The sequence below is a fragment of the Schistocerca cancellata genome, chromosome 2, assembly GCF_023864275.1.
Source record: "Schistocerca cancellata isolate TAMUIC-IGC-003103 chromosome 2, iqSchCanc2.1, whole genome shotgun sequence".
Taxonomy (NCBI): domain Eukaryota; kingdom Metazoa; phylum Arthropoda; class Insecta; order Orthoptera; family Acrididae; genus Schistocerca; species Schistocerca cancellata.
In genome coordinates, this window is record NC_064627.1 from 1,090,134,257 (window position 1) to 1,090,157,770 (window position 23,514).

Below are 23,514 nucleotides of genomic sequence, written 5' to 3' on the forward strand. Positions count from 1 at the left end.
ACATACTAGCTGTTTCATGAGAGTGGCCAACCGCATTTTCTCTGGGATTTCGGCAGATACCTGCAATTTCGTCTTAAGGACATCACATCCATGCCCGAGGCAGGATTCGAACCTGCGACCGTAGCGGTCACGCGGTTCCAGACTGAAGCGCCTAGAGCCGCTCGGCCACATCGGACGGCCCGGTACAAACAAAAATGACTTTTAAAGCAGAACTTTAAGTGCCGACTCGACGGAGCGTCCCCAAATTTGTCTAGTATGAAATTTCTTTAATCGATACCGTATGTATTAGCAGAAAGAGTATAACTTGGAGAGTAACCGGTACTCCAGCACTGCCCTGGCCCTCGCTGACTGTTTCTGCTAAGCATGCGGCGCTACTCACTCGCTGTTGGTTTCCTGTTCAGTGTCCGTGCGAAAAACTTTCAGAGGTTGTTTAGGGATACCTTCTGAGTATTTTGCTATTAGGGACTCACGGTCTCCGGCGACTCGTTACAGAATTATTGCCTCTCGTTTGGTTTCTTGTCCGCACAGGATAGGTAGGGAAGGGATTATGAAAGACCTGATTTGTAGGCCAATCTATGACTTTAGAATAATCCAATACATATACCCTTACCACCCCCCAAAACTTCATCGCCCACTCAGTTCAAAGGACGTTTCCCAATAGTAACTGAAAAAGTTAGAAAGAGGAGAATTCAGTGAGGTGAAGCGCTAGACACAACTCTCTCCCATGCCAACAAATGAGGGAAGTGAAGTGCAACGACCTGTAATAGCTACCCTCACCAATCTCACCCTATACTAGAGGTTAGGAATAGAGGTACTAAGAAGCTAAATTGTAAACTAAAATCATACTCAGGCAGTACAGCAAAACCCAGTTGTAGGGACAATCTAGAACTCAGAATCAAATAGAATAAGCAACAGAATAAAATCCAGATATTATTAGAACAACCAACATAATAGTACTCCAATATTAGAAATATGCATGACTATCTAGCTGAAACAGTCACAAATACGAGATAAAAAGAGAAATTGGTCACGAATAGAAAATGCAGCGCCATCCCGACCGGGGTTTTGGTGGTTTCCCGTAGCTGTAGGTGAATCCCGGGTAAAGGAATTCCACCACAACGAATAAGGCAAAGACAGATAACAAAATGACTTGCGTGAGGATAACACAACCATCCCAAGTAGGCAGGACTCTCCCATGGAATAAATAAATGGTGCTGCAACAGCATTAATTTACCCCAGGCTGATAAGATTTGAGTACTCAATATCCGACACGATCCGCGAGGGTGTAGCAGCCTTAAAAAAAAAAAAAAAAAGCACTGAAAACACTGGAGAATAATGCAGATGTCGGTGGTTATGTGTTCCCTGTCTTGCTTGGGAACAAGCTACGCCTTCAAGCTTGCATTCAGCAGTGCTCTGTTTTGCCTCGGGTTTGTTTCTCCGGCAGTATTAGTTGTGCGTTAACAGTGATACACAGTAGCGTGGATGGATTTAGCGGGAAGAGTAGGCCTCGTGTGTAGGTTCACTGAGTGCAGTGCAACAACAGCACAACGAATCTATACTGAGGTGTTCCTGCAGGGACGGCAACCCCACCATAGTACTTTTGCTTCTGCACACAGGTACCTACGAGAAACCGGATCCTTCCACGTTAGAATGACTGCACGTGACAGTCATTTTCATTGATGCGAACATATTTTCACAGAAACATGGGTGACTGGGGTAACAAACCGAATAAATCATTATTACATTACTAATCTTAAACGAGCGGACCGACACCTTGGGTCCCTTATACGAAAATACTGAGAAGGTATTCCTGAAGAACCTCTAAAAGTTCGTCGACGGAGTTCCGTTTCACCCTACATGTTACAGCACACCGACGGCAAACAGTGCATAAATAATCCCAAATAAACACTAAATTCAGTGGTAACGAGGAAGATTACATAATAAGGCGCGCCGAAGAGTGAGATACAGACGAGCGGTAGTTCAGCGGGAGCACGACATTCGCGCGGTTACCAAAGCGCCGCAGTGGCTCAGCCCAGGCTCGGCGATGCTTGTCCATTCGTGCCACCGTAGTTAAATTAGCAGCTGTAGCATCTTCACTCGCGAGAAATGAAATAAAATTAGTTGCTTGCTCAGTTCTGAACCCTCAGCACTCAGACAGAAAATAGTTAAACCAAGATGGCCCTTAGACTGTAATCTTGTCTGGAACCGTAAGGTCTGGATCTCCAGACTTTACCGATCCTGGAAGAACGTGTTTGTCTCGCCCAAGTCAAGCTAAAAGTAGGGATAGCTGCCTTCTCTCGATTGTTTCTAAAGGCTCTTGTCTGAAGAGAAACAGTCGAATAACGAAAGTGGATCCATTCCTTCTGATCCACCCTACTGGGTCTTTTTGCAGTAGGTTCTGCCGCCAACCGGTTTCAACCCGGCAAAATAAATAATGCGATTGTGACTGTCATTTTGAATAATTGATTATAAGTAAATTAATCGCTGTTTATCTCCATACAACTATGTTGTCTAAAAATTTACGAGATCCTTGTGGTAGTTCGTGTCAAATCGCGAGGGAATCTGTCAAGAGCCGGAGTAGTGTTGTTCGTGTTCTGCATCGCCATAAATATCATCCTTACCATATCAGTCTCCACCAAGAATTAACTGGTACGAATTGTATGCGTCGCATTGACTTCTGCCGATGGACTCCAGATTCAGAGGGATGACACATTTATTAATTTGATTTTATTTACTGACTAGGCTACACTCACGAACCATGGAAATGTTAATTTTCATAACATGCATTACTGGGCAACTGAAAATCCATGTTGGCCATGGCAATTTGTACACCAAAAACCGTGGTCGGTGAATGTATGGTGTGGGATACTGGAGGACAGAATTATAGGCTCCTATATCATCGGAGGGAATCTTAATGGTAGGAAGTACACCACATTCCTGCAAGAAACATTAGGTTTGTTAATGGAAGAAATACCTTTAGGAACAAGGAAAAGAATGTGGTACCAACACGACGGGTGCCTGGAACATTTTCCGCTGATGGCTAGAAATGAGTTGCAGAGAAAATTCCCAAATCGTTAGATTGGACGCGGAGCAGATGTGTCGTGGCCGGCTCGTTCGCCAGACTTGAAGCCTCAGGATTTTTTCTTGTAGGGATTCGGAAAAGACGTTGTTTATAAAGACGTTCCAGCTACACCTGAAGATATGCGAGAGAGAATTGTCAGAGCATGTGCTTCGCGATGTGATAAGGATTACCACTCAATCCATGATAAGAAGATTGCAGCACTGCATTGATCACTTCGAACACCTTCTATAAATGGACGTTCATGCCACCTTTATGACCTTCGTTGACCTTCAAAGACCTTACTGTTACAAATTATTGGATTCATCTCGATAGCCGCTATCAGAAATAAGTACCAAAATATAGCATCCCATTAAAAAAAAAACAAACAAACAAAGTCACATTATGGCCCCCGTTGTCCCATGCAACTTTTCTCCCACAAACTTTTCAGCTACTGTCATATTTCCGGAGTTACTCTTGGTGACAATAGTTAGTGACTCACCCCGTACATACAGACTGTTCCATCTAACTTTTCCATCACATATATTTCCGAAATAAAGGGAAACGTAGAAAATACAATTGGCCAGGGATGCACCTCTGTCAGGGAATCACACAATGGGAAAGAATGCGTAATCCCTCCAAGGAAACAAACATCACTTTCGACACAAATATTACGTTTTTTAAATGGTACACACACTTTTTTTTCTACCGAAACAAAAACTGGAGGTACATTTAGTGGTGGCAGATTTGGTTCGACCGCTTTAAACCATATAGCTTTTGGAATGCTTAGCCTCTAAATAACGGAAACGGAGCCACAGTTTCTGCCGCAATGCGGGTTGCCTGCACTCCCTGGTGCTTGCTGTAGGTAATCCTAGCTCTGCGCATTACTGTGGCTCCGTTGGCATCCTTTAAAGTCAACATATTTAAGGAAGGTTGAGGTTCAGAACAGTAAAAACAAGTCTGCCGTCACTATTAGTACCTCTAGTTTTCATTTCCGTAGGAAAAACATACCGAGCGATTTCAAAAACGTAACATTGTGTTCGAAGTGATGTTAGTTTACACTTATGGATTGTCCATTGCTGCCCATTGTGTGAGCCGCTGACATAGGTGCTTTCCTGGCCAAGTACGTTTTTGACATTTTCTTTCGTTTCGGAAATATATGAGGTAGCAGAGTTAGTTTCGATACCCTCTGTATATAACATGCTCATCTATTCCTGTGACGCTCAGTGTTGAATAAAACACAACTATTGTCCATATTTTTATACTTCGAGAGACGCTGTATGTTGGACATAATTTATCGGCAATATTAGCACCGGTACTCCGTTTTGTTTTATTGTAGAATGTGACGAAATGATTGGTGCTGCCTCGTCCATAAACCCATCAAGATGTGAGCTGGAAATGAAGAGGCCATTCTTCGTCGATTTCGACACGTGGAACACTACGGTTCCACTTTTCTAGTGTGCCGAAACATTTGAATGTAACGCATTTTTTTATATTATTTAGATTGCCTGAAAGTATTTGCTACCTATTTTTGACAAGTGTCCCAACGTACGATAACCAAGTATTAGTCAGAGTGTCTAGAAGACAGACGACGCTAAACAAGCTATAGCTGTAAGATAACATCCGGTTTCTTTAATTGGTAAAAACCATTTTTCAACAACAACAGTACTTTTATTCCTTACTTGGTAAGGCCTTTCACACTGTTTACTATCAATTTCTAAATCATTGGTATAAAACATTTTGCAATCAGCGAAAAACATCCTTTAGCCCATGTTTCGCAGATTCTGAAAGACTGTGTGTTGTATACAGTTCCACTCACTACAGAATACTACAATTTTCTCGTCGTTATCAACATTTTCACCATTTGAGTGGTATGTTTCACAAAAGGTTACTAAACAAGCCAGTAAGTTTCTGATTGCTTTTTCTTTTCACCTGGGCCTTGTTTCTCTGTCATTAAATCTTAAACATTTCAGAAGAAATCTAAATCGTCCTACGCCCATCGTCACTTAGAATATTTCAACTTAGAAGCCAGTCGAAGCTCACATTACATCCAGATTCATTCGCCCTGATTTTTTCTTTTATCGAGCCAAATACTGTAAATCGATAAAAGTTTTCATCTCTGTTAAATCAGTAGTCCTTTTATCAGTTGCCCCTACAGTGACAATATATTGACTTATGTTAGACCCTATCATTTCCAACATTTTCCATGTACCAAGCAACGCAAATATCAGAACTTATGATAAAATAGGAATTATTACATTCTTCTTGAAGTCTGAGGGTATGTCGTCCGTCTCATGCTTCTTGCACTCCAGGTGAAAGGGTTTTGTCATGGCTGGCTCTCCCAAGGCTATCAGTAGTTCTGACAGAATGTCGTCTACTCCAGGGGCCTTATACTTCGTACAAATCATGTGAATATTCATTTATCGATATTAAACCGGAGGTATATTGATACATTTTCACCATATTTCGGTCATTCAAAATTTTATTTTCGGTCATTCACAATTTTATTTTCTATTTATATATTCTTTTACTGGTCACTGGATGTAAATAGTGAACTGTTTTTCACACACATTGTCAAATAAACTCGACAAAGATGAGTTAAACATGTCTAATATCACATGATAGACGACACCTCTATTCATCGATATGGTAAATATATATTTTTTATTTTTAATGAATTCATTGCACTTCTTGATAGTATAGAGATATCACACATATTCTCGACTGTCAGTCTTTAACCGTTGAACAACTTTATAAATGAGAGAAATGGGCGTCCTGCGGAAACAAAGATTTATTTATGTACCTCTTCAAATTTTTGAACGTGAGCGTGTTGTTGACCAGACGTTTTTTCTTTTTGGTATTTAAGTCGACACAACTTTTAAGCAAACACTGAACTAAAATACAAAGTAGAACTTTTAAAAAATGTCAAAGCTACTAATTTACAGATTCTGTTTTTATTTCTTCAAACGCTACGACAAAAATTCAGTCTTTTTCCAAAACTTGAGAAAATTTGTTGGTAACGCTAGAGTGTAAATAGGCGGTGCCTAAGCTGTCATACAAAAAATGTAAATAAGAGTTCCGTGTTTTAAGTTTGACGATTTTTTCCATGTAAAAAATATTCTTGATGTATCAAAAATTCCGATTAATCGAAAATGGCGACATTTTACTGCCGGCTTTTTGGCAGCATCCATATCACTCTGAGAATTTATCGAAAATTACCTATATCTATACTTCCGAAAATATTGCCTTCGCCAGATTGGTGACAGGTCCTAAGACTTTTGACTCGCGTGGATGTGCGTGTGGGATGTTGTGAGTAAAGTAAAAATATTCGAAAACGACGAATATTAGTGCGAAATCCAAAGTAATCTGGGCTGCTAAGGTATTTGGGAGTTGATTCACGGAGAAGGCGTGAAAGTGGGTAACTTGTAAAGCATAACTAACGAATGCGTGGAGCAATTTCAACAAAATTCTATGCAAATATCACTTCCCAGCTTGAAAACATACATACAGCGGAGTAACATACCTAGCAATCGTAGACTTGCAGTTGCGAGTGGGTAGGCGTTGACATGGAAAATAACAGAACATGAGTAATGCTAGTGTCAGATAGATAGCTTTCCGCGCCATTGCCTCACTGTTGTGTTATGTTGAGACTGCATTCGCCGAGGACGGGGGAGGGAGTGATATGTAAATATAACCCACATTGCCTGAATACAAGATTGGGAAAATACGTGCGCAAGCTATGCTGAGCTATCAGCTAGTTTAGGAATAGAGTACATGAGAAACAGCGCGGACGGCTATCTTAACAGCCTTCAGTTACGTTAATGCATTTTTCCCAACTTATCGGAAGCGCCGTAACGTCATGAGTATTAAAATTTTCACGAGCGTGTACACAATGCATGGAACACAAGATTCTCCATGTCTTTGCCGTTTCAAAATTTATTACTGGATCATTGTAAATGGTAGTAATAAAACGTTCATTTTTTGTAGTCGAATTTGCTTAGCCTAAACAGAGACGATGGGTGCACTTGTAAGGGAACAGTCTGAGGTACATTCGAGTACGGATTCTTTTGAATCGAGGATATACGTCTTACTCGCCACGTTAGTGCCAAGTAGCGTTCATCTCCCAAATACTTTGCAATCCACCTGCGGATTTCGTAGCCATATTGTAGCTCCCTATTCTTCCTGCGCGTATAAGCGCCTGCTTATTCAGTTGTCGGCTAGCAAAAAGAGCGCGTGATGCCATCTAAGTCGAAACCCGAGCAAATCGAGATTTACGTGAGCAGCATAGTGGGGTCGGAAGACACAGCATCCGGATCATTGTAACGAAAATAAACGACATTGCGCAGAGATGAAACTAACAGCTGAGTCACTGAAAGAGAACACCCTGCATATCTAATTGTACACCCCACGGCGTGTAGCGTGTTCCATGTCCGACGGGAGGGACGAGTTTTCAAATTTTTCTGATTTAGGCATTACGGTTGTAACCTCCCCCTCACTTACCGACCTTAATGACAGTGAAAAATGAAACCGCGTGTACCTAATGGGAGTTTTGGAAAAGCAATCGTCACCGAAGTTAACCTGTCGGTAAAGAGGGAGGAAAGGGTTACATCTAAATGAAAGGAAATGTGCTAATGAAACTGGTGGAAATTAATTTTGAAAAAGGGGAAAAGTTAATAAAGAAAGTAAATGTGCAGCCATTAGGTTAACAATTAACTAGCGGTAATTAGGTATTTGAGATTTGGGGGAAATCACGGTCGCCAGTCCTAAGGACAATTACTATAGTAACTGAAAAAGAAAGGTTATTACACATATAATTAGCACTAGAAGCATGGCAACTGAAGGTTCACACGTGTAGTGTGAAAACTGAAAGTTTGTCAGAAGTAATAAATTTCGCTACACCCTGACTTAATTTAGCAAAAGAATTAATAAAACCGGAAAATCGAAAGTTAATTTAGTGACTGAAGTTAATAGTGAGCTTTCTTTCTGAAGCACATCGAAATTCAGTAAAATACGGTTAGTCTTGGACTACCTCAACAATCATTTCAAAAGCTACTTGAATCTACGCAATTTAGAAATAAGAGATTTAACTTTGAACTTGAATTAAATGATTCTGAACAATTAACAATAGTAAAACGTAGTACGTACCAAGCTGAGCTGCAGTCACAGGTAAGCCAAAATATGGTAACAAAACTCGCACTCTTAATTTGTGCTTGTGTAATCTGAATATTGTAGCCAGCTATTAATGCCATAATTGAACTTTGAAATTAAAGCAGTGAAAACGAGTTAGCTATATTACTTTAATGCTGGTGTTTGAATTTCAACGACACTCGGGTTCATTCTGGAAAAGGAAGGGACCCTGCTTGGTAATGCATTTGGGACAATGAGCAACAAATGTTCATGCTAAGTTGCTGTAATTATAGTTACGAAAATGGTACAGTTTGAAAAGCTGAGGTCTGCCATACAGTTCTAAAACTTTACGTGCTCCAGTCTTCCTCGTCGGTTGATTGAAGGTTTGAAGCCGTCGGTCGAGGAGGTGGCGACAGTCACTCATTGTCGGCCGTCGCTGTTGCAGAAGCTGGATGTTGGCGCGCCTTCTTCTCGACAGGGTCACCAGACGAAACGGGCTCTTGATGTGCGCTAGTTAATGTTTCCCGTCCGCGACACCATGTCAGAAACTATCATCGCAAGTCGATCGCAATTACATGCTGCCAAACCCCGAAAGCGCGGCAACTCGCGGGAGCGTCACACAACACACCTGCTCCACTCGCTACTCCAGCCAGACTCTCTCTGCCCGCGCTCCACGCGACAGAGTTAACACTCCCAAAGATCCTACATACTTTGATTCTTCACACGACCTATCGACGTAATCGTTCGATAGCAGTCTTCCCTAGGCAAGACCCAGCGTAAAAAAACAAATAATATTTACGAAACAAACCAATTATACATCGACATAAATGTATAAATATATATATACAAACAGTAAAACAATTACAATATACAAAGAGACAGAAATGTCATATCTTGAGGTAACAAAGCAAGGAAAGAAAATAATAGCACAATAGATGGAAATAGGAGGATATGCATTTCCGGCGTTACACGGTCACTTCGCGAGATATGCACTAAAGGAAATGATACCGGACGTCGCCTAACTCTATTTAGAAAGTAGTCTCACACAATTTTAACAGAAAACTAGTCGTAACGCTTAACCGCTGTCTTAAGGTTCTGCCTCTCCCACTTGCTAAATGTTTGACAGAAATCGAGCAGATCGTTGTTAGTTTCGGTGGAGGGGCAGCTTGGAAAATGTCATGTTACGGGTCTGAACTCAAAGGAAGCAAACAAGCGCTGCAACATTGTATACTTCGTAATTACGTGCGGATAGCAGTGGTCACCTTCAAACGAGGACTAGTCTTTGTCCAGACTGTGTGACGGTGCGCTTAAACGGGCCATATTTTACGGCGATGTGTCGCCGCTACAGTGTTGCCGACAGCATGCTGCATTGCAGCAGCGGTATTGCAGTATTGCTCGGCAACGTTTCTGGTCGAGCGAGCTGCTGCATGTGCGAGGGTAATGCCAAAAGTAAGGTCTGCTATTTTTTTTATAAGTACATAGACCTGTTTACTTCTACAATGATTTACATCAGTTTACAGCTTGAACATTTAGCTATTTTTCGACATAACCACAATTTCTGTCGATGCATTTTTGTAGACGCTGTGGCAGTTTTTGTATGCCCATGTCATACCATCTCGCCGCCATGCTGTTCAGAAAGTTATGAACCTCTTCTTTCACCTCGCCGTCGGAGTTGAATCGCTGGGACCACAATTAACGCTGATAGGTACTGTGAGACTCTGAAAAAACTCAAACGGGGAATTCAGAACCGGAGAAGAGGAATGTTGAGCAAGGGCGTACACGTTCTCCACGACAACGCTCGCCCACACATCGCTCGGCAAACCGTTGCTCTCCTGCAACAGTTTCAGTGGAACATAATCACCCACCCACCCTATAGTCCAGACTTGGTGCCCATGACTATTACGTGTGCCCTAGGTTAAAGGAACATTTGGCCGGAAAGCGTTTCAGCTCCGACGACAAGGTGAAAGAAGAGGTTCATAACTTTCTGAACAGCATGGTGGCGAGATGGTATGACATGGGCATACAAAAACTGCCACAGCGTTTACAAAAATGGATCGACAGAAATGGTGATTATGTCGAAAAATAGCTAAATGTTCAAGCTGTAAACTGATGTAAACCATTGTAGAAATAAACAGGTCTATGTACTTATAAAAAAATAGCAGCCCTTACTTTTCGGATTACCCTCGTAGTTGCCGAGATATGGTCGTACTGTTGTCCAGCAGGGGTTGGATGATATTCCATATGGCCAGGCTGTATGTATCTCTGTCCTTGTCTTGAAATGCTTCCCCGCCACTCTCAGCTTTACCTCTTCCTCACGCCGACACCGCCGCAATGCCACGTCACATAATCTGGGCGGTGAAGCAGAATTACAGAGGGTGGACAATAATATGGAAACACGAAAAACGCAGAACATTGCAATGCCTAGTACGTTGTAGGAAAATCGACCGAATTCAAAACAGCTTTCAGTTGTCTCGGAATGGATAAAGTACAGATCCTGTATGGTTTTCAAGGAAAACTTACACCATTCTTCCTGCAAAATAGGGAAATGTTCAGGAAAGGATAACGGAGGTGAATAGCGATCACGCACCTTTTTCTCCCAAGCAGACCACAAATGCGGAATAATATTGAGATCTGGTGACTGGTGGCCAGGTGAGATGCGACAATTCATCCTGGTGTTCACAACACAGAGTCCTGGACGGTGAACCGTGCGAGGTGGCGCAGTGGTTAGCACACTGGACTCTCATTCGGGAGGACGACGGTTCAATCCCGCGGTTTAGGTTTTCTGTGATTTCCCTAAATCGCTCCAGGCAAATGCCGGGATGGTTCCTTTGAAAGGGCACGGCCGAATTCCTTCCCCGTCCTTCCCAAATCCGATGAGACCGATGACCTAGTAGTCTGGTCTCTTCCCCAAAACAAGCAACCAATCTGGACGGTGCGAGCTGTGTGAACTGCCTTGTCGACTTGGAATACTGAGTCACCGTTGGGGAACAAACACTGTACCACGGAGTGGACCTGATCAACCAAAATAGTCACATAACCCTGGGCAATAATGCGACTTTTCAAAGTGGCCATGTGCCTGTGGAGTACCATGACATGGCTGCACAAATCATCAGCCAACTACCCATCATGTTACACTCTTTCGGATGTAGACGATGCTAGAAATTAGAACCAATGTGCAAGACGAACTCGTCCGACCAAATGACACTATTCCACTTATCCCCCAAGTCCACTTCTTATGGCTCGGGCTCCATGTTTTCCTGTTAGGCGCATTTGCACCACTGCTGAGTGGTCTCACCCTGCAGTTTGCAGCTTACGCAGCACCCTTCGCGTTCTCTTGTTGGTGACAGGGTTCGCGAGTGCTACATTCCGTTGTGCAGTGACTTCTGCAGCTGTCTCCTGTTAATTTTCGGCACAATCGTCTTGCATAACCTAAGCCACGATCACTCAACACGCAGTTCGTCCGCGGTAACTTAGCAGATGATATTTTTCCGGTTTCCCTGTACGTGGTATAAATCTTCGACGTGGTGCCTCTTGAAACAGCAAACATTTCTGCTATCTTCTTTACGGAAGCACCCAAACGGAAGCACCCCACCATAGGAGCATCAACAGTTTGCGCACGTTGGAATCCACTCAGCTCCGACACAATGCGCTCACAACAACACAGAACACTGTTTTGAGCACGACTGACACTTATTTCGTGTTGAGGGCGTTGCACAAGTGCCGTTCGTGGTCAAACAAAACAGTGCTACCTGCAGGCTAACGCATTTATGATCAAGCACGCATTTCTCCATTTTTTGTCCAAGCATTTTATGTACGCCAGTTTCATATATTTTACTGTAGTGCTATTTCATATAGTCACATTAGTAGCACAGTTTCTCCCACCATTTCGGACTGAGCGAATTTACAACTTGCTCCATTAAAAGTTTTCTATTAAGTTGAAAACAAATTGTGAGTAATATGTTTCTTCTTCGGACAGAATTTTGATCGTCATCCAGTCATTCGTTACCATATCTGGACCTCTGCGAGGCTCGTGATATGTTTTGTAATTCACAATTATGCTTTTTGTGTGTGTGGTTTAATGACGTAGGACACGTCAAAAATGGTTCACATGGCTCTGAGCACTATGGGACTAAACTGCTGAGGTCATCAGTCCCCTAGAACTTAGAACTATTTAAACCTAACTAACCTAAAGACATCACACACATCCATGCCCGAGGCAGGATTCGAACCTGCGACCGTAGCGGTCGCGCGGTTCCAGACTGTAGCGCCTAGAACCGCTCGGCCACTCCGGCCGGCGTAGGACACGTCATGCTTAATACTTTCAATATGAGCTACAGAGGTTTGTTTACTAAACTTCAGTGGTCACGGTAAGAGCAAAGTCGTTTCTGTCCACTTAGGGACTGAGATATGAAGCCACCACTCAACTCCCGTCCTCACAGCTTCAACGTTGCCCGTACCTGGCCGTGAAAGCAAAGATTTCCGGCCCGAGAACGAGTTCGGTACACGGTTTTAATCTGTCAGGCAGTAACGTCGCTGAGTAAGAAATTTTCGTTCCGAAATTTACTCTCAATTTATTTATTGTGGAAGAAAAAAAAACCAAAAAAGAAAAGAAAAAACTCAGTGCCCCAGCGTAGCGCGCTGGGGTAAACCATAAACATATCTGGTGCCCTTAACGTTTACCTAACAAAAAACATTACATGGGCGTTCTGAGTCATTACTTAAAATACCGCATAGAAAATAAGTGGTACTTACGTAATACTTTGCGCTGTGTAGGTTGTAGCTGTCTAATGGCAGGGCTACGGAAGTAGATTGAAGCGTTCGCTATGTAATCATCGCTATGTAGGCATATACACATTTCTGAAGGTAACTACGAAAAAATGAATGGACCTTTGGCTATTCGGGGTGCAAGTATAGAACTAGTAGGTGGTTCTCAGTGTGGAATTGCTTCATTATTTCTTGAATGTATTTAACGCGTCTGTTGGAGGCAGTCGTTAGCTTCTGGTTGTTTCTGTACCAATTTGACTAGGCGATGATGTACGAGACGAAATCATTAACAGAAAGTACAATCCTGGCATGGAAAAGCCAGAAACGTCATTTATCTGTAAGGAATAATAATAGTAATAATAATCTTTTGACGTTATTTGGAACTTAGATAAAGTACATGAGCATGAAAAGGATTAAAAGTGACTTAAATTTCTCTAAACATACAGAAACAAATATTTTATACGAATTTTCCTGCGCACAGATTTGATGAAACTACAAATTCTCCATTTATTTTATCAACTAACTTTTCTAATATCATTTAAAATCTGTTCAAATACAGTCAACTTTTTTTCTTTACCGAATGCAAGCGATTTCTGGAATTTAGCCGCGCGCAACCTATATGACGGTCGGTGGATTTGCTCCTGACAAAACAGCTTGTCCCCATCATTGCTCACGAGATCGCTGCCACGCGTCCAGCACGTGCTGAAACATATACCCCAGCACAGCCCGACTGCTGTGGGTAGAGTGCCCCATTTGACTACCCCTTGTTGGCAACGAGAACACTTGCCTAATCGAAAGTTTCCCGAAGGATAACAGTCTGCCGCACTGGTTCGCGTTTATTGGTATTAAGATATCCTTATTCTCTTGGATAGTATGCTTGTATGTATCTTACACACTTAAAAATCGCTAAAGAGCCGTAACTGTGCAGAATAGGAAAAGTCAAATCAAAAAGACGACTGTCCAGCAGACTGTTGTCAATCAGAATATTTGTTTTGGCTTTTAGGTCTCATTACAAATAAAATATAATAAATTTAGATGGCAAAGGTCATGGGGATAGCGATGTGCACATATACAGATGACGATAGCGTCACGTACACAAGGTACAGTGCAGTGGTGCCGCTGTCAGATTCATACGAAAAGGTATCCGTCGTGATTGTGGCAGCACGACGAGAATCAACAGACTTTGAACGCAGAATGGTAGTTGAAGCTCGATGCAAGGGACATTCGATTTTGGAAACTGTTAGAGAATTCGATATTCCGAGATCCACAGTGTCAAGGGTGTGCCGAGAATACCAAATTTCAGGCATTACCTCTCACCACGGACAACGCAGTGGCCGACGGCCTTCACTTAACGACCGAGAGCAGCGGCATTTGCGTAGAGTTGTCAGTGATAACAGACAAGACGCACAGTGTGAAATAACCGCAGAAACCAATCTGGGACGTACGACGAACGTATCTATTAGGACAGTGCCGCGAAATTTGGTGTTGATGGGCAATGTTTTGGCAGCAGACGACCGACGCGAGTGCCTATGCTAACAGCACGACATCCCCTGCAGCGCTTCTGCTGGGCGGCTCGTGACCACATCTGTTGGACCCTAGACGACTGGGAAAGTTTTTATAGCATTGAAGAATATCTGAATATGGAAAAGTAATATTATTTATATATACTGATATAAAATATCTGTATTTATTATCCAAGTTTTTGAAACAAATTAAAGATAAGAAACTATATTGCAGTTGACTACATCCATACAATGTACAGGGTGATTCAAAAAGAATACGACAACTTTAGGAATTTAAAACTCTGCAACGGCAAAAGGCAGAGCTAAGCACTATCTGTCGGCGAATTAAGGGAGCTATAAAGTTTCATTTAGTTGTACGTTTGTTCGCTTGAGGAGCTGTTGACTAGGCGTCAGCGTCAGTTGATGCTAAGATGGCGACCGCTCAACAGAAAGCTTTTTGTGTTATTGAGTACGGCAGAAGTGAATCGACGACAGTTGTTCAGCGTGCATTTCGAACAAAGTATGGTGTTAAACCTCCTGATAGGTGGTGTATTAAACGTTGGTATAAACAGTTTACAGAGAATGGGTGTTTGTGCAAAGGGAAAAGTTCTGGACGGCCGAGAACGAATGATGTTAGAAAATTGGCTGTTCCCTCAGCTCGAACAAGAAGCACAACAATTCATATTTCAGCAGGATGGAGCGCCACCACATTGGCACTTATCTGTCCGTAACTACCTGAACGTCAACTACCGAGGCGATGGATCGGCCGCCAGGCAGCCCGTGACAGAGCACTTCATCACTGGCCTCCAAGAAGCCCTGATCTTACCCCCTGCGATTTTTTCTTATGGGGGTATGTTAAGGATATGGTGTTTCGGCCACCTCTCCCAGCCATCATTGATGATTTGAAACGAGAAATAACAGCAGCTATCCAAACTGTTACGCCTGATATGCTACAGAGAGTGTGAAACGAGTTGGAGTATCGGGTTGATATTGCTCGAGTGTCTGGAGGGGGCCATATTGAACATCTCTGAACTTGTTTTTGAGTGAAAAAAAACCTCTTTAAATACTCTTTGTAATGATGTATAACAGAAGGTTATATTATGTTTCTTTCATTAAATACACATTTTTAAAGTTGTGGTATTCTTTTTGAATCACCCTGTATATTGTTAACGGATGAATTAAGAGATTGATTGATTGATTGTCAGACAGCCGTATTTCCACGGATTCATTAATAATAGAACTCCAAAAGTTAGAAGTACGGGCCACAATTTTTGTCTCATTGTAATTCATGGCGTGACCAGTGGAAATACAGTGTTCGGCGATGGCAGACTTACAAGGCTGAAGTAGGCGAGTATGCCGCTGATGTTCTACAATGCGATCCTGCTAAGTACGTGTCGTTTGCCCTATATAAAATTTGCCGCATTCACACGGAATCCTGTAAACATATACCGGGCAAATGACGCGTACTATGCAGGATCGCATTGTAGAACATCAGCGGCATACTCGCCTACTTCAGCCTTGAAAGTCTGCCATCGCCGAACACTGTATTTCCACTGGTCATGCCATGAATTACAATGAGACAAAAATTGTGGCCTATACGTCTAAGTTTTGGAGTTCTATTATTAATGAATCCTTGGAAATACGGCTGTCTGACAATGAGTCTCTTATTAATCGTGACGGCGGTTACCAATTGAATTCGGCATGGAATCCAATTGCCGAAAAACTTCGTGTCCTCCGTAGCCGGCATAGGTCTGTGATGGAACCGCAGGAAGACAATCGAACTGATATCGATGCGGCGAGTTTTCACCACGGAGGGCGCGCGGCACAGCAGAATCGAACGCGCTCAAGTAGCGCACGCGCAACGCTAAGTGAATCAATCAGGCTTGTGCCGATGGGGCCTTGAATACTAGAGCTCAGTGAGTTTTCGCCAGTATCACCTGAAGATGGCCAGAAGACTCTGCGGATGTTGCAGACATCAGGCAGTTCGCCCGAAATTTTGTGGAACAAAGGAATAGTCTTTACTTACGAGTTTTTTGTACGAAGCTGTTGTCGTGGCTTTCTGGAAGTTGATAAACACTGCATGAACCTGACTTGTCATAAACGAATCTAGTACGCCATTTGTCTCACGATCGGTGCTTGTTGAAACCACGTTGATTCGCAGAGAGAAGTTGTTGGCCTCTACAAAAGTGATTACACGCGAGCGCAAAATATATTCCATAATTCGAAAGCATGCAGACATTATTGAGGGCTGTAAATAGTTATACTCATCTGAAAGAAGCGAAGGAGGGAAGATTAACGTGTAGTCGAAGAAGAGGTCATTGGGTTCGGAGCAGAAATTCGAATTGGGGAATGTAGTCGGCCGCGACCCTTAAAAGGAATCATTCCGGGATTTCCCTTAAGCGATTTAGGGAAGGGAGATTTGAACCTTCGTCCCTCAATGCAAGTCTATTTCTTGTCCTACGGAATCTATCGAATCGCCGCATTTGTGAGGAAAATGACGACAGTAGTTCAAATCTCCCATCAAGGCACTCAGAAATAGGTTTTCCGTTGTTTCCTCAAATCGCTTATTGCAAATGCCGGGACGATAACTGTGGAAAGGTCACGGCCCTTTTCATTCCCCAGTTCATGGTTGTGATCCGTGCATAATGACGTCGACGGGTGGGAAATTAAACTGTAACCTTTTCCTGTTCTCCCGACTTTATCCATACAGAGTGTGTAGAGATGAAGACGGTTGCACAGAGTAGTGTGGCATGGAGAGCTGTATCATATGAGTCTTCCCGCGCGACCGCTACGGTCGCAGGTTCGAATCCTGCCTCGGGCATGGATGTGTGTGATGTCCTTAGGTTAGTTTGGTTTAAGTAGTTCTAAGTTCTAGGGGACTGATGACCTCAGGAGTTAAGTCCCATAGTGCTCAGAGCCATTTGAACCATATTGAGTGTTCGGACTGAAAATCACAACAATTGCAGCAATTGACGTAGCCGACCACGATATTATTGTGCTTAGTCTCCCGTGGCTGTTACGGGAAATACGCGTTGATGTTACAGTAAACTAGTACGGCGGTGACTAGGAAAAGCCTCGCGCTGTGTTTGCTTTCAGGACAGTTGTGCATTTACGGTCAAGTGGTTGACCGTGTCCTCGTGAAACATCTCGATAAAGACTCACGATAATCCGAGCGAAGCGCACTCAGTCCCAAGTGCAATATCTACATCTAAGTCTACATAGATACTCCGCAATCGACTGCACAGTGCGTGGTGGATGGTACCCTGTTTGCTTTCCTGTTCCACTCGCCAACAGAGCGAGGAGAAAATGACTATCTATATGCAGGGTGTTTCAGAAATGACCGGTATATTTGAAACGGCAATAAAAACTAAACGAGCAGCGATAGAAATACACCGTTTGTTGCAATATGCTTGGGGCAACAGTACATTTTCAGGCGGACAAACTTTCGAAATTACAGTAGTTACAATTTGCAACAACAGATGGCGCTGCAAGTGATGTGAAAGATATAGAAGACAACGCAGTCTGTGGGTGCGTCATTCTGTACGTCGTCTTTCTGCTGTGAGCGTGTGCTGTTCACAACGTGCAAGTGTGCTGTAGACAACATGGTTTATTCCTTAGAACAGAGGATTTTTCTGGTGTTGGAATTCCACCGCCTGGAACACAGTGTTGTTGCAACAAGACGAAGTTTTCAACGGAGGTTTAATGTAACCAAAGGACCGAAAAGCGATACAATAAAGGATCTGTTTGAAAAATTTCAACGGACTGGGAACGTGACGGATGAACGTGCTGGAAAGGTAGGGCGACCGCGTACGGCAACCACAGAGGGCAACACGCAGCTAGTGCAGCATGTGATCCGACAGCGGCCTCGGGTTTCCGTTCGCCGTGTTGCAGCTGCGGTCCAAATGACGCCAACGTCCACGTATCGTCTCATGCGCCAGAGTTTACACCTCTATCCATACAAAATTCAAGCGCGGCAACCCCTCAGCGCCGCTACCATTGCTGCACGAGAGACATTCGCTAACGATATAGTGCACAGGATTGATGACGGTGATATGCATGTGGGCAGCATTTGGTTTACTGACGAAGCTTATTTTTACCTGGACGGCTTCGTCAATAAACAGAACTGGCGCATATGGGGAACCGAAAAGCCCCATGTTGCAGTCCCATCGTCCCTGCATCCTCAGAAAGTACTGGTCTGGGCCGCCATTTCTTCCAAAGGAATCATTGGCCCATTTTTCAGATCCGAAACGATTACTGCATCACGCTATCTGGACATTCTTCGTGAATTTGTGGCGGTACAAACTGCCTTAGACGACACTGCGAACACCTCGTGGTTTATGCAAGATGGTGCCCGGCCACATCGCACGGCCGACGTCTTTAATTTCCTGAATGAATATTTCGATGATCGTGTGATTGCTTTGGGCTATCCGAAACATACAGGAGGCGGCGTGGATTGGCCTCCCTATTCGCCAGACATGAACCCCTGTGACTTCTTTCTGTGGGGACACTTGAAAGACCAGGTGTACCGCCAGAATCCAGAAACAATTGAACAGCTGAAGCAGTACATCTCATCTGCATGTGAAGCCATTCCGCCAGACACGTTGTCAAAGGTTTCGGGTAATTTCATTCAGAGACTACACCATATTATTGCTACGCATGGTGGATATGTGGAAAATATGTACTATAGAGTTTCCCAGACCGCAGCGCCATCTGTTGTTGAAAATTGTAACTACTGTAATTTCGAAAGTCTGTCTGCCTGAAAATGTACTGTTGTCCCAAGCATATTGCAACAAACGGTGTATTTCTATCGCTGCTCGTTTAGTTTTTATTGCCGTTTCAAATATACCGGTCATTTTTTAAACACCCTGTATCTCCATATGAAACAGAATCGTTCTGCAGTCAGTTTCAGATGCCGGTTCTCTAAATTTTCTCAGTGGTGTTCCTGGAAAAGAAGGCCGCCTTCCGTCCGGCGATTCCCGTTCAGTGCCCGAAGCATGTCCGTAAAACTTGCGTATTGCTCCAACTTACCAGTAACAAATCTAGCAGCCCGCCTCTGAATTACTTCGATGTCTTCCTTTAATCCGACCTGGTACGGAATAGGTCGCACTAGTGTCCTATATGCGGTCTCCTTTACAGACGAACCACACATTCGTAGAATCCTCCCAATAAACCGAAGTCGACAATTCGCCTTCCCTACCACAATCCTCACACGCTCGTTCCAATCCATATCACTGTGCAGCGTTATGCCCAGATATTTAGAAGGTGTGACACTGTAAAGTAGGACACTACTAATACCGTATCCGAACATTACAGGTTTCCTCGGGTCTAGTGCAGCAGGGGATACAACCCGTCGGCTTTGAACAATGACGTCACAAGTCGCCAGAGACCATGTATTACAAAGATGAAAGAGCTGAGGAGAATGTTGAGAAACAAAGGAATGCGAGAGAGATAAACATTGATCTTGTCAAAAGCCGAGAAGCGATTCTTCTTAGTGTTGTAGCTCCCTTCAGTAGCTAATAAGTTTTTTTGGCTTTTTTTAAAAAAATCTCACGAGATAGAATAAACTGATCCTACTTTATTAAGCAATAGTGTTTTTTGGCTTTTTAAAAAAAATCTCACGAGATAGAATAAACTGATCCTACTTTATTAAGCAATATCTTGTCAAAAGCCGAGAAGCGATTCTTCGTGTGTTGTAGCTGCCTTCAGTAGCTGATAAGTGTTTTTTGGCTTAAAAAAAAAATCTCACGAGATAGAATAAACTGATCCTACTTTATTAAGCAATCAGTAAAAAAACGAAATTGAAACATAACAGCAAAAGCTGTTATGTTTTAGTTTAGTTTTTTTATTGATTGCTTAATAAAGTAGGATCAGTTTATTCTATCTCGTGAGAATTTTTTTTTAAAAAGCCAAAAAACACAATCCACATTACCTCAATATCATTACGAAAAATATAAAGTACCGGCCGAATAAAAAACAAACAAATAAGTTAATTAAATCACACGTTAAATGATGTACCGAATATCAAGCGATCGCTTTTAGATTAACATTCAATTATTTTAATGATAGTGCTTATTAGAACACAGAACTGCGCCTCGAAGTGAAGACATTACGATCTATGACTAAGGAATGACGTCATTGTTCAAAGCCGACGGGTTGTATCCCCTGCTGCACTAGACCCGGTTTCCTCTTCCTACTCTACATCAATGACTTACATTTCTCTGCATTTGGCGCTAGATATTGTAGTCGAATAATAACTTGCGAGAAAGGGAAGTGTCTCGTGCCGAGATCTAATCCACGAGGTGCAGATGTGGTTTAACAGAGGTTTTTCAGGCTCGTTCAGACAGAATGCTATGGTCGTCGCCAGTCTCCTCAGAAAATCGACAACACAGAGCCAGAAAATGGTAAGAGCTAGAAAACGATAACAGAGTACGACAAACCACACGGCCGCGTCCACTGTACGTGTTTCCATATACATTGGAGAAGCGACACTATGATAGTCCGCAGCTCGTGGTCGTGCGGTAGCGTTCTCGCTTCCCGCGCCCGAGTTCGATTCCCGGCGGGGTCAGGGATTTTCTCTGCCTCGTGATGACTGGGTGTTGTGTGCTGTCCTTAGGTCAGTTAGGTTTAAGTAGTTCTAAGTTCTATGGGACTGATGACCATAGATGTTAAGTCCCATAGTGCTCAGAGCCATTTGACACTATGATACTTTGGACCTATCCACTACACTGAAATTTGGCAGTTTTTAATCGCTGTCATGCCGTCTTTTAGCGGTGTTCTGTATTTGTCGGATAACGAATATTGGGAAAAATGATTCCGAGCTTTTCCAATCTAATGTTTTATCATGTGTCACCTGAAGATGTGGCTTTAAAGCCACGAAACCGGTAGTGGTACAGTGATAAAGGACCAAAATACAGCTGAAGCGGTTGTTAATATCCAAGTTGAAACAGAACAAACTTTATGCGATGCGTAACCAGGTGGCGCAAACAGCGTGCCTTTCATTTGGTCAACTGACGGCTTGGTGATAAAGGACCAAATATGGCCATATTTGTTTACAAATGTGGCAGTATACATGTGATGTGTTACGACAGCAAAAGGAACCTGTGATCACTGAAGGCAGTGCCACACGTTCCTCCAAAAATCGTAACACAACACACACACAAATGTAATACTTACTAATGTAAATCCACCCGATGATGGAGGTTTAAACCTTCGAAACGCGTCGTGGAAATAAATAAAACGGTGACTGGTAACAGTGAACTTGTTGTTTCATTTAATTAACATATACGGATGATTTCGTTTCAGACACCTTTTTGCCGGCTGTAATGACAACATCGGGCGGGACGTTAAAACCTTGTTGTCGGTCGGAGCAGAAACGAGGGACTAGGCGGGACGCGGTAGCGCCATACCTGCGGACAGGCGTCGCGCGGTGGCAGCGGCGGCGTCGGGGGCGGCGCGGGGGCGTCGGCGGCGGGCGGCGGCGGCTCGTCCTCGCCGGGGCCCTCCATGCACATGGTCTCGTGGTTGTTGTCGGCCGGGAAGAGCGAGCAGTTGAGCGACGCGGGCCAGGGGAAGCCGAAGCCCTGCAGCACGGGCAGGCAGCGGCGGCGCACCGCGTGGCAGAGGCCGCGGCACGGCCCGATGGGCGCCGCCACCTTGTCGGTGCACATGGGCGCGAACACGGCGCACAGCAGCAGCTGCAGCTGCGCCGAGCAGCCGTACTGCACCAGCGGGTTGAACGACTGCAGCATGAACTCGGCCTCCTTCTGCGCGAGCGCCGACAGCCCCGTGTGGTTGTAGCCGATGCCGCGGCACATGTCGATGGCCAGCGGCTCGCAGCCGCGCGCGCGACCCGCCGCGGCCGCCACGCCCACCGCCAGCGCCAGCAGCCGCACTCGCGCCATCGCGGCCCGCGACTCACTGAGGGCGCCGGCGGCGGCGGCCGAGGCGGCGCTGGAGCGCGGCGGCGGCATGGAGAGGGGGAAGGGGAGGGGGGGGGGGACCCGGCTGCCTACCCCCACCACGCGCCGGCCGGCCACGGCGACACAACAAACCGGAGGGCCTCGTTAACCGCTCCGCAGCTGATCCCGAGCGCCTCCCGACAGAATCTCGCCCGCACTCCCAGCGACGCTGGCACGTGCGACTCTGAAAGGCCGGTATCCCACACTATCGTGCACCGAAGAGCCAAAGAAACTGGTACACCCGCCCAAAATCGTGTGTAGGGCCCACGCCAGCACGCAGAAGTGCCGCAACGCGACGTGGAATGCGCTACTTGACTAATGTCTGAAGTAGTGCTGGAGGGATTTGATACCATTAATCCTGCACGGCTGGCCATAAATCCGTAAGAGTATAGTCTGTCTGTAAACTCAAGAGCGAGCAGCGCTTTTGGTGGGGGAAGTGGCCTTTCCCGGAAGAACGCTGCCACCGGCCTACAGGGGCACCCAAAATCTGTTGCCCGTTACCTGTTTGGAGGTGTAGATCGGCGTGCAGTGATATACGTCGTTTCTGTTCGTATGATCTTAGTTGCCAGTGTCAGTCAGTTAACTTTGTATACTTACTGATATACTTCGATTTCCGGAAGTGATGGATAATCGTCTTGGATTGCAAGAAAATGTGCAGAATACGAAGAAGAGGAGGTACTTGCTGAGTAACGAGCGTTCGATCGTCTCTAATGTTATTATATCGTGTATTAAAGAGGCGAACTGTTGGCTAATATTACCAGTCCCAATCAAAGGGCTGCAATTTATGCAAACGTCAGCCGCGTCCAATAGGACGCATAAGGAAGGAACGCGAAAATGAGCTGCATGGTTTAGTGGAATTGCCACGAAGGAATACTAATCATCTTGGGAGGAAACCGATCGTTATAGACAGTTTCTAAATCACGTAAAACCTCTGATGCTTATGGAACACTAAATCTCTATCTCGGTCATTCTTCACCTGATTCTGAGACATATTGCTTGAAATTTATGCGCAATACCTATTCTAAACACTGCTGAAATTTTCATCGAAACATGTACGTGGATTCTGGGATTCAAAAAGCTTGACATACGAGATGCGTTCGCGTAT

At 44.1% G+C, this 23,514-nt stretch overlaps 1 protein-coding gene across 1 annotated transcript; it reads right to left on the reverse strand.

Moving 5' to 3' along the window:
• Positions 1-1,230: 1,230 nt before the first annotated feature.
• Positions 1,231-22,265, reverse strand: LOC126161234 (frizzled-4-like). The gene is made up of 2 exons (XM_049916976.1): positions 21,912-22,265; positions 1,231-1,293 (listed from the first exon to the last, which is right to left on the reverse strand). The coding sequence occupies exons 1-2, from the start codon at positions 22,263-22,265 to the stop codon at positions 1,231-1,233; spliced, it is 417 nt and encodes a 138-aa protein (XP_049772933.1).
• Between the last annotated feature and the right edge of the window lie 1,249 nt (positions 22,266-23,514).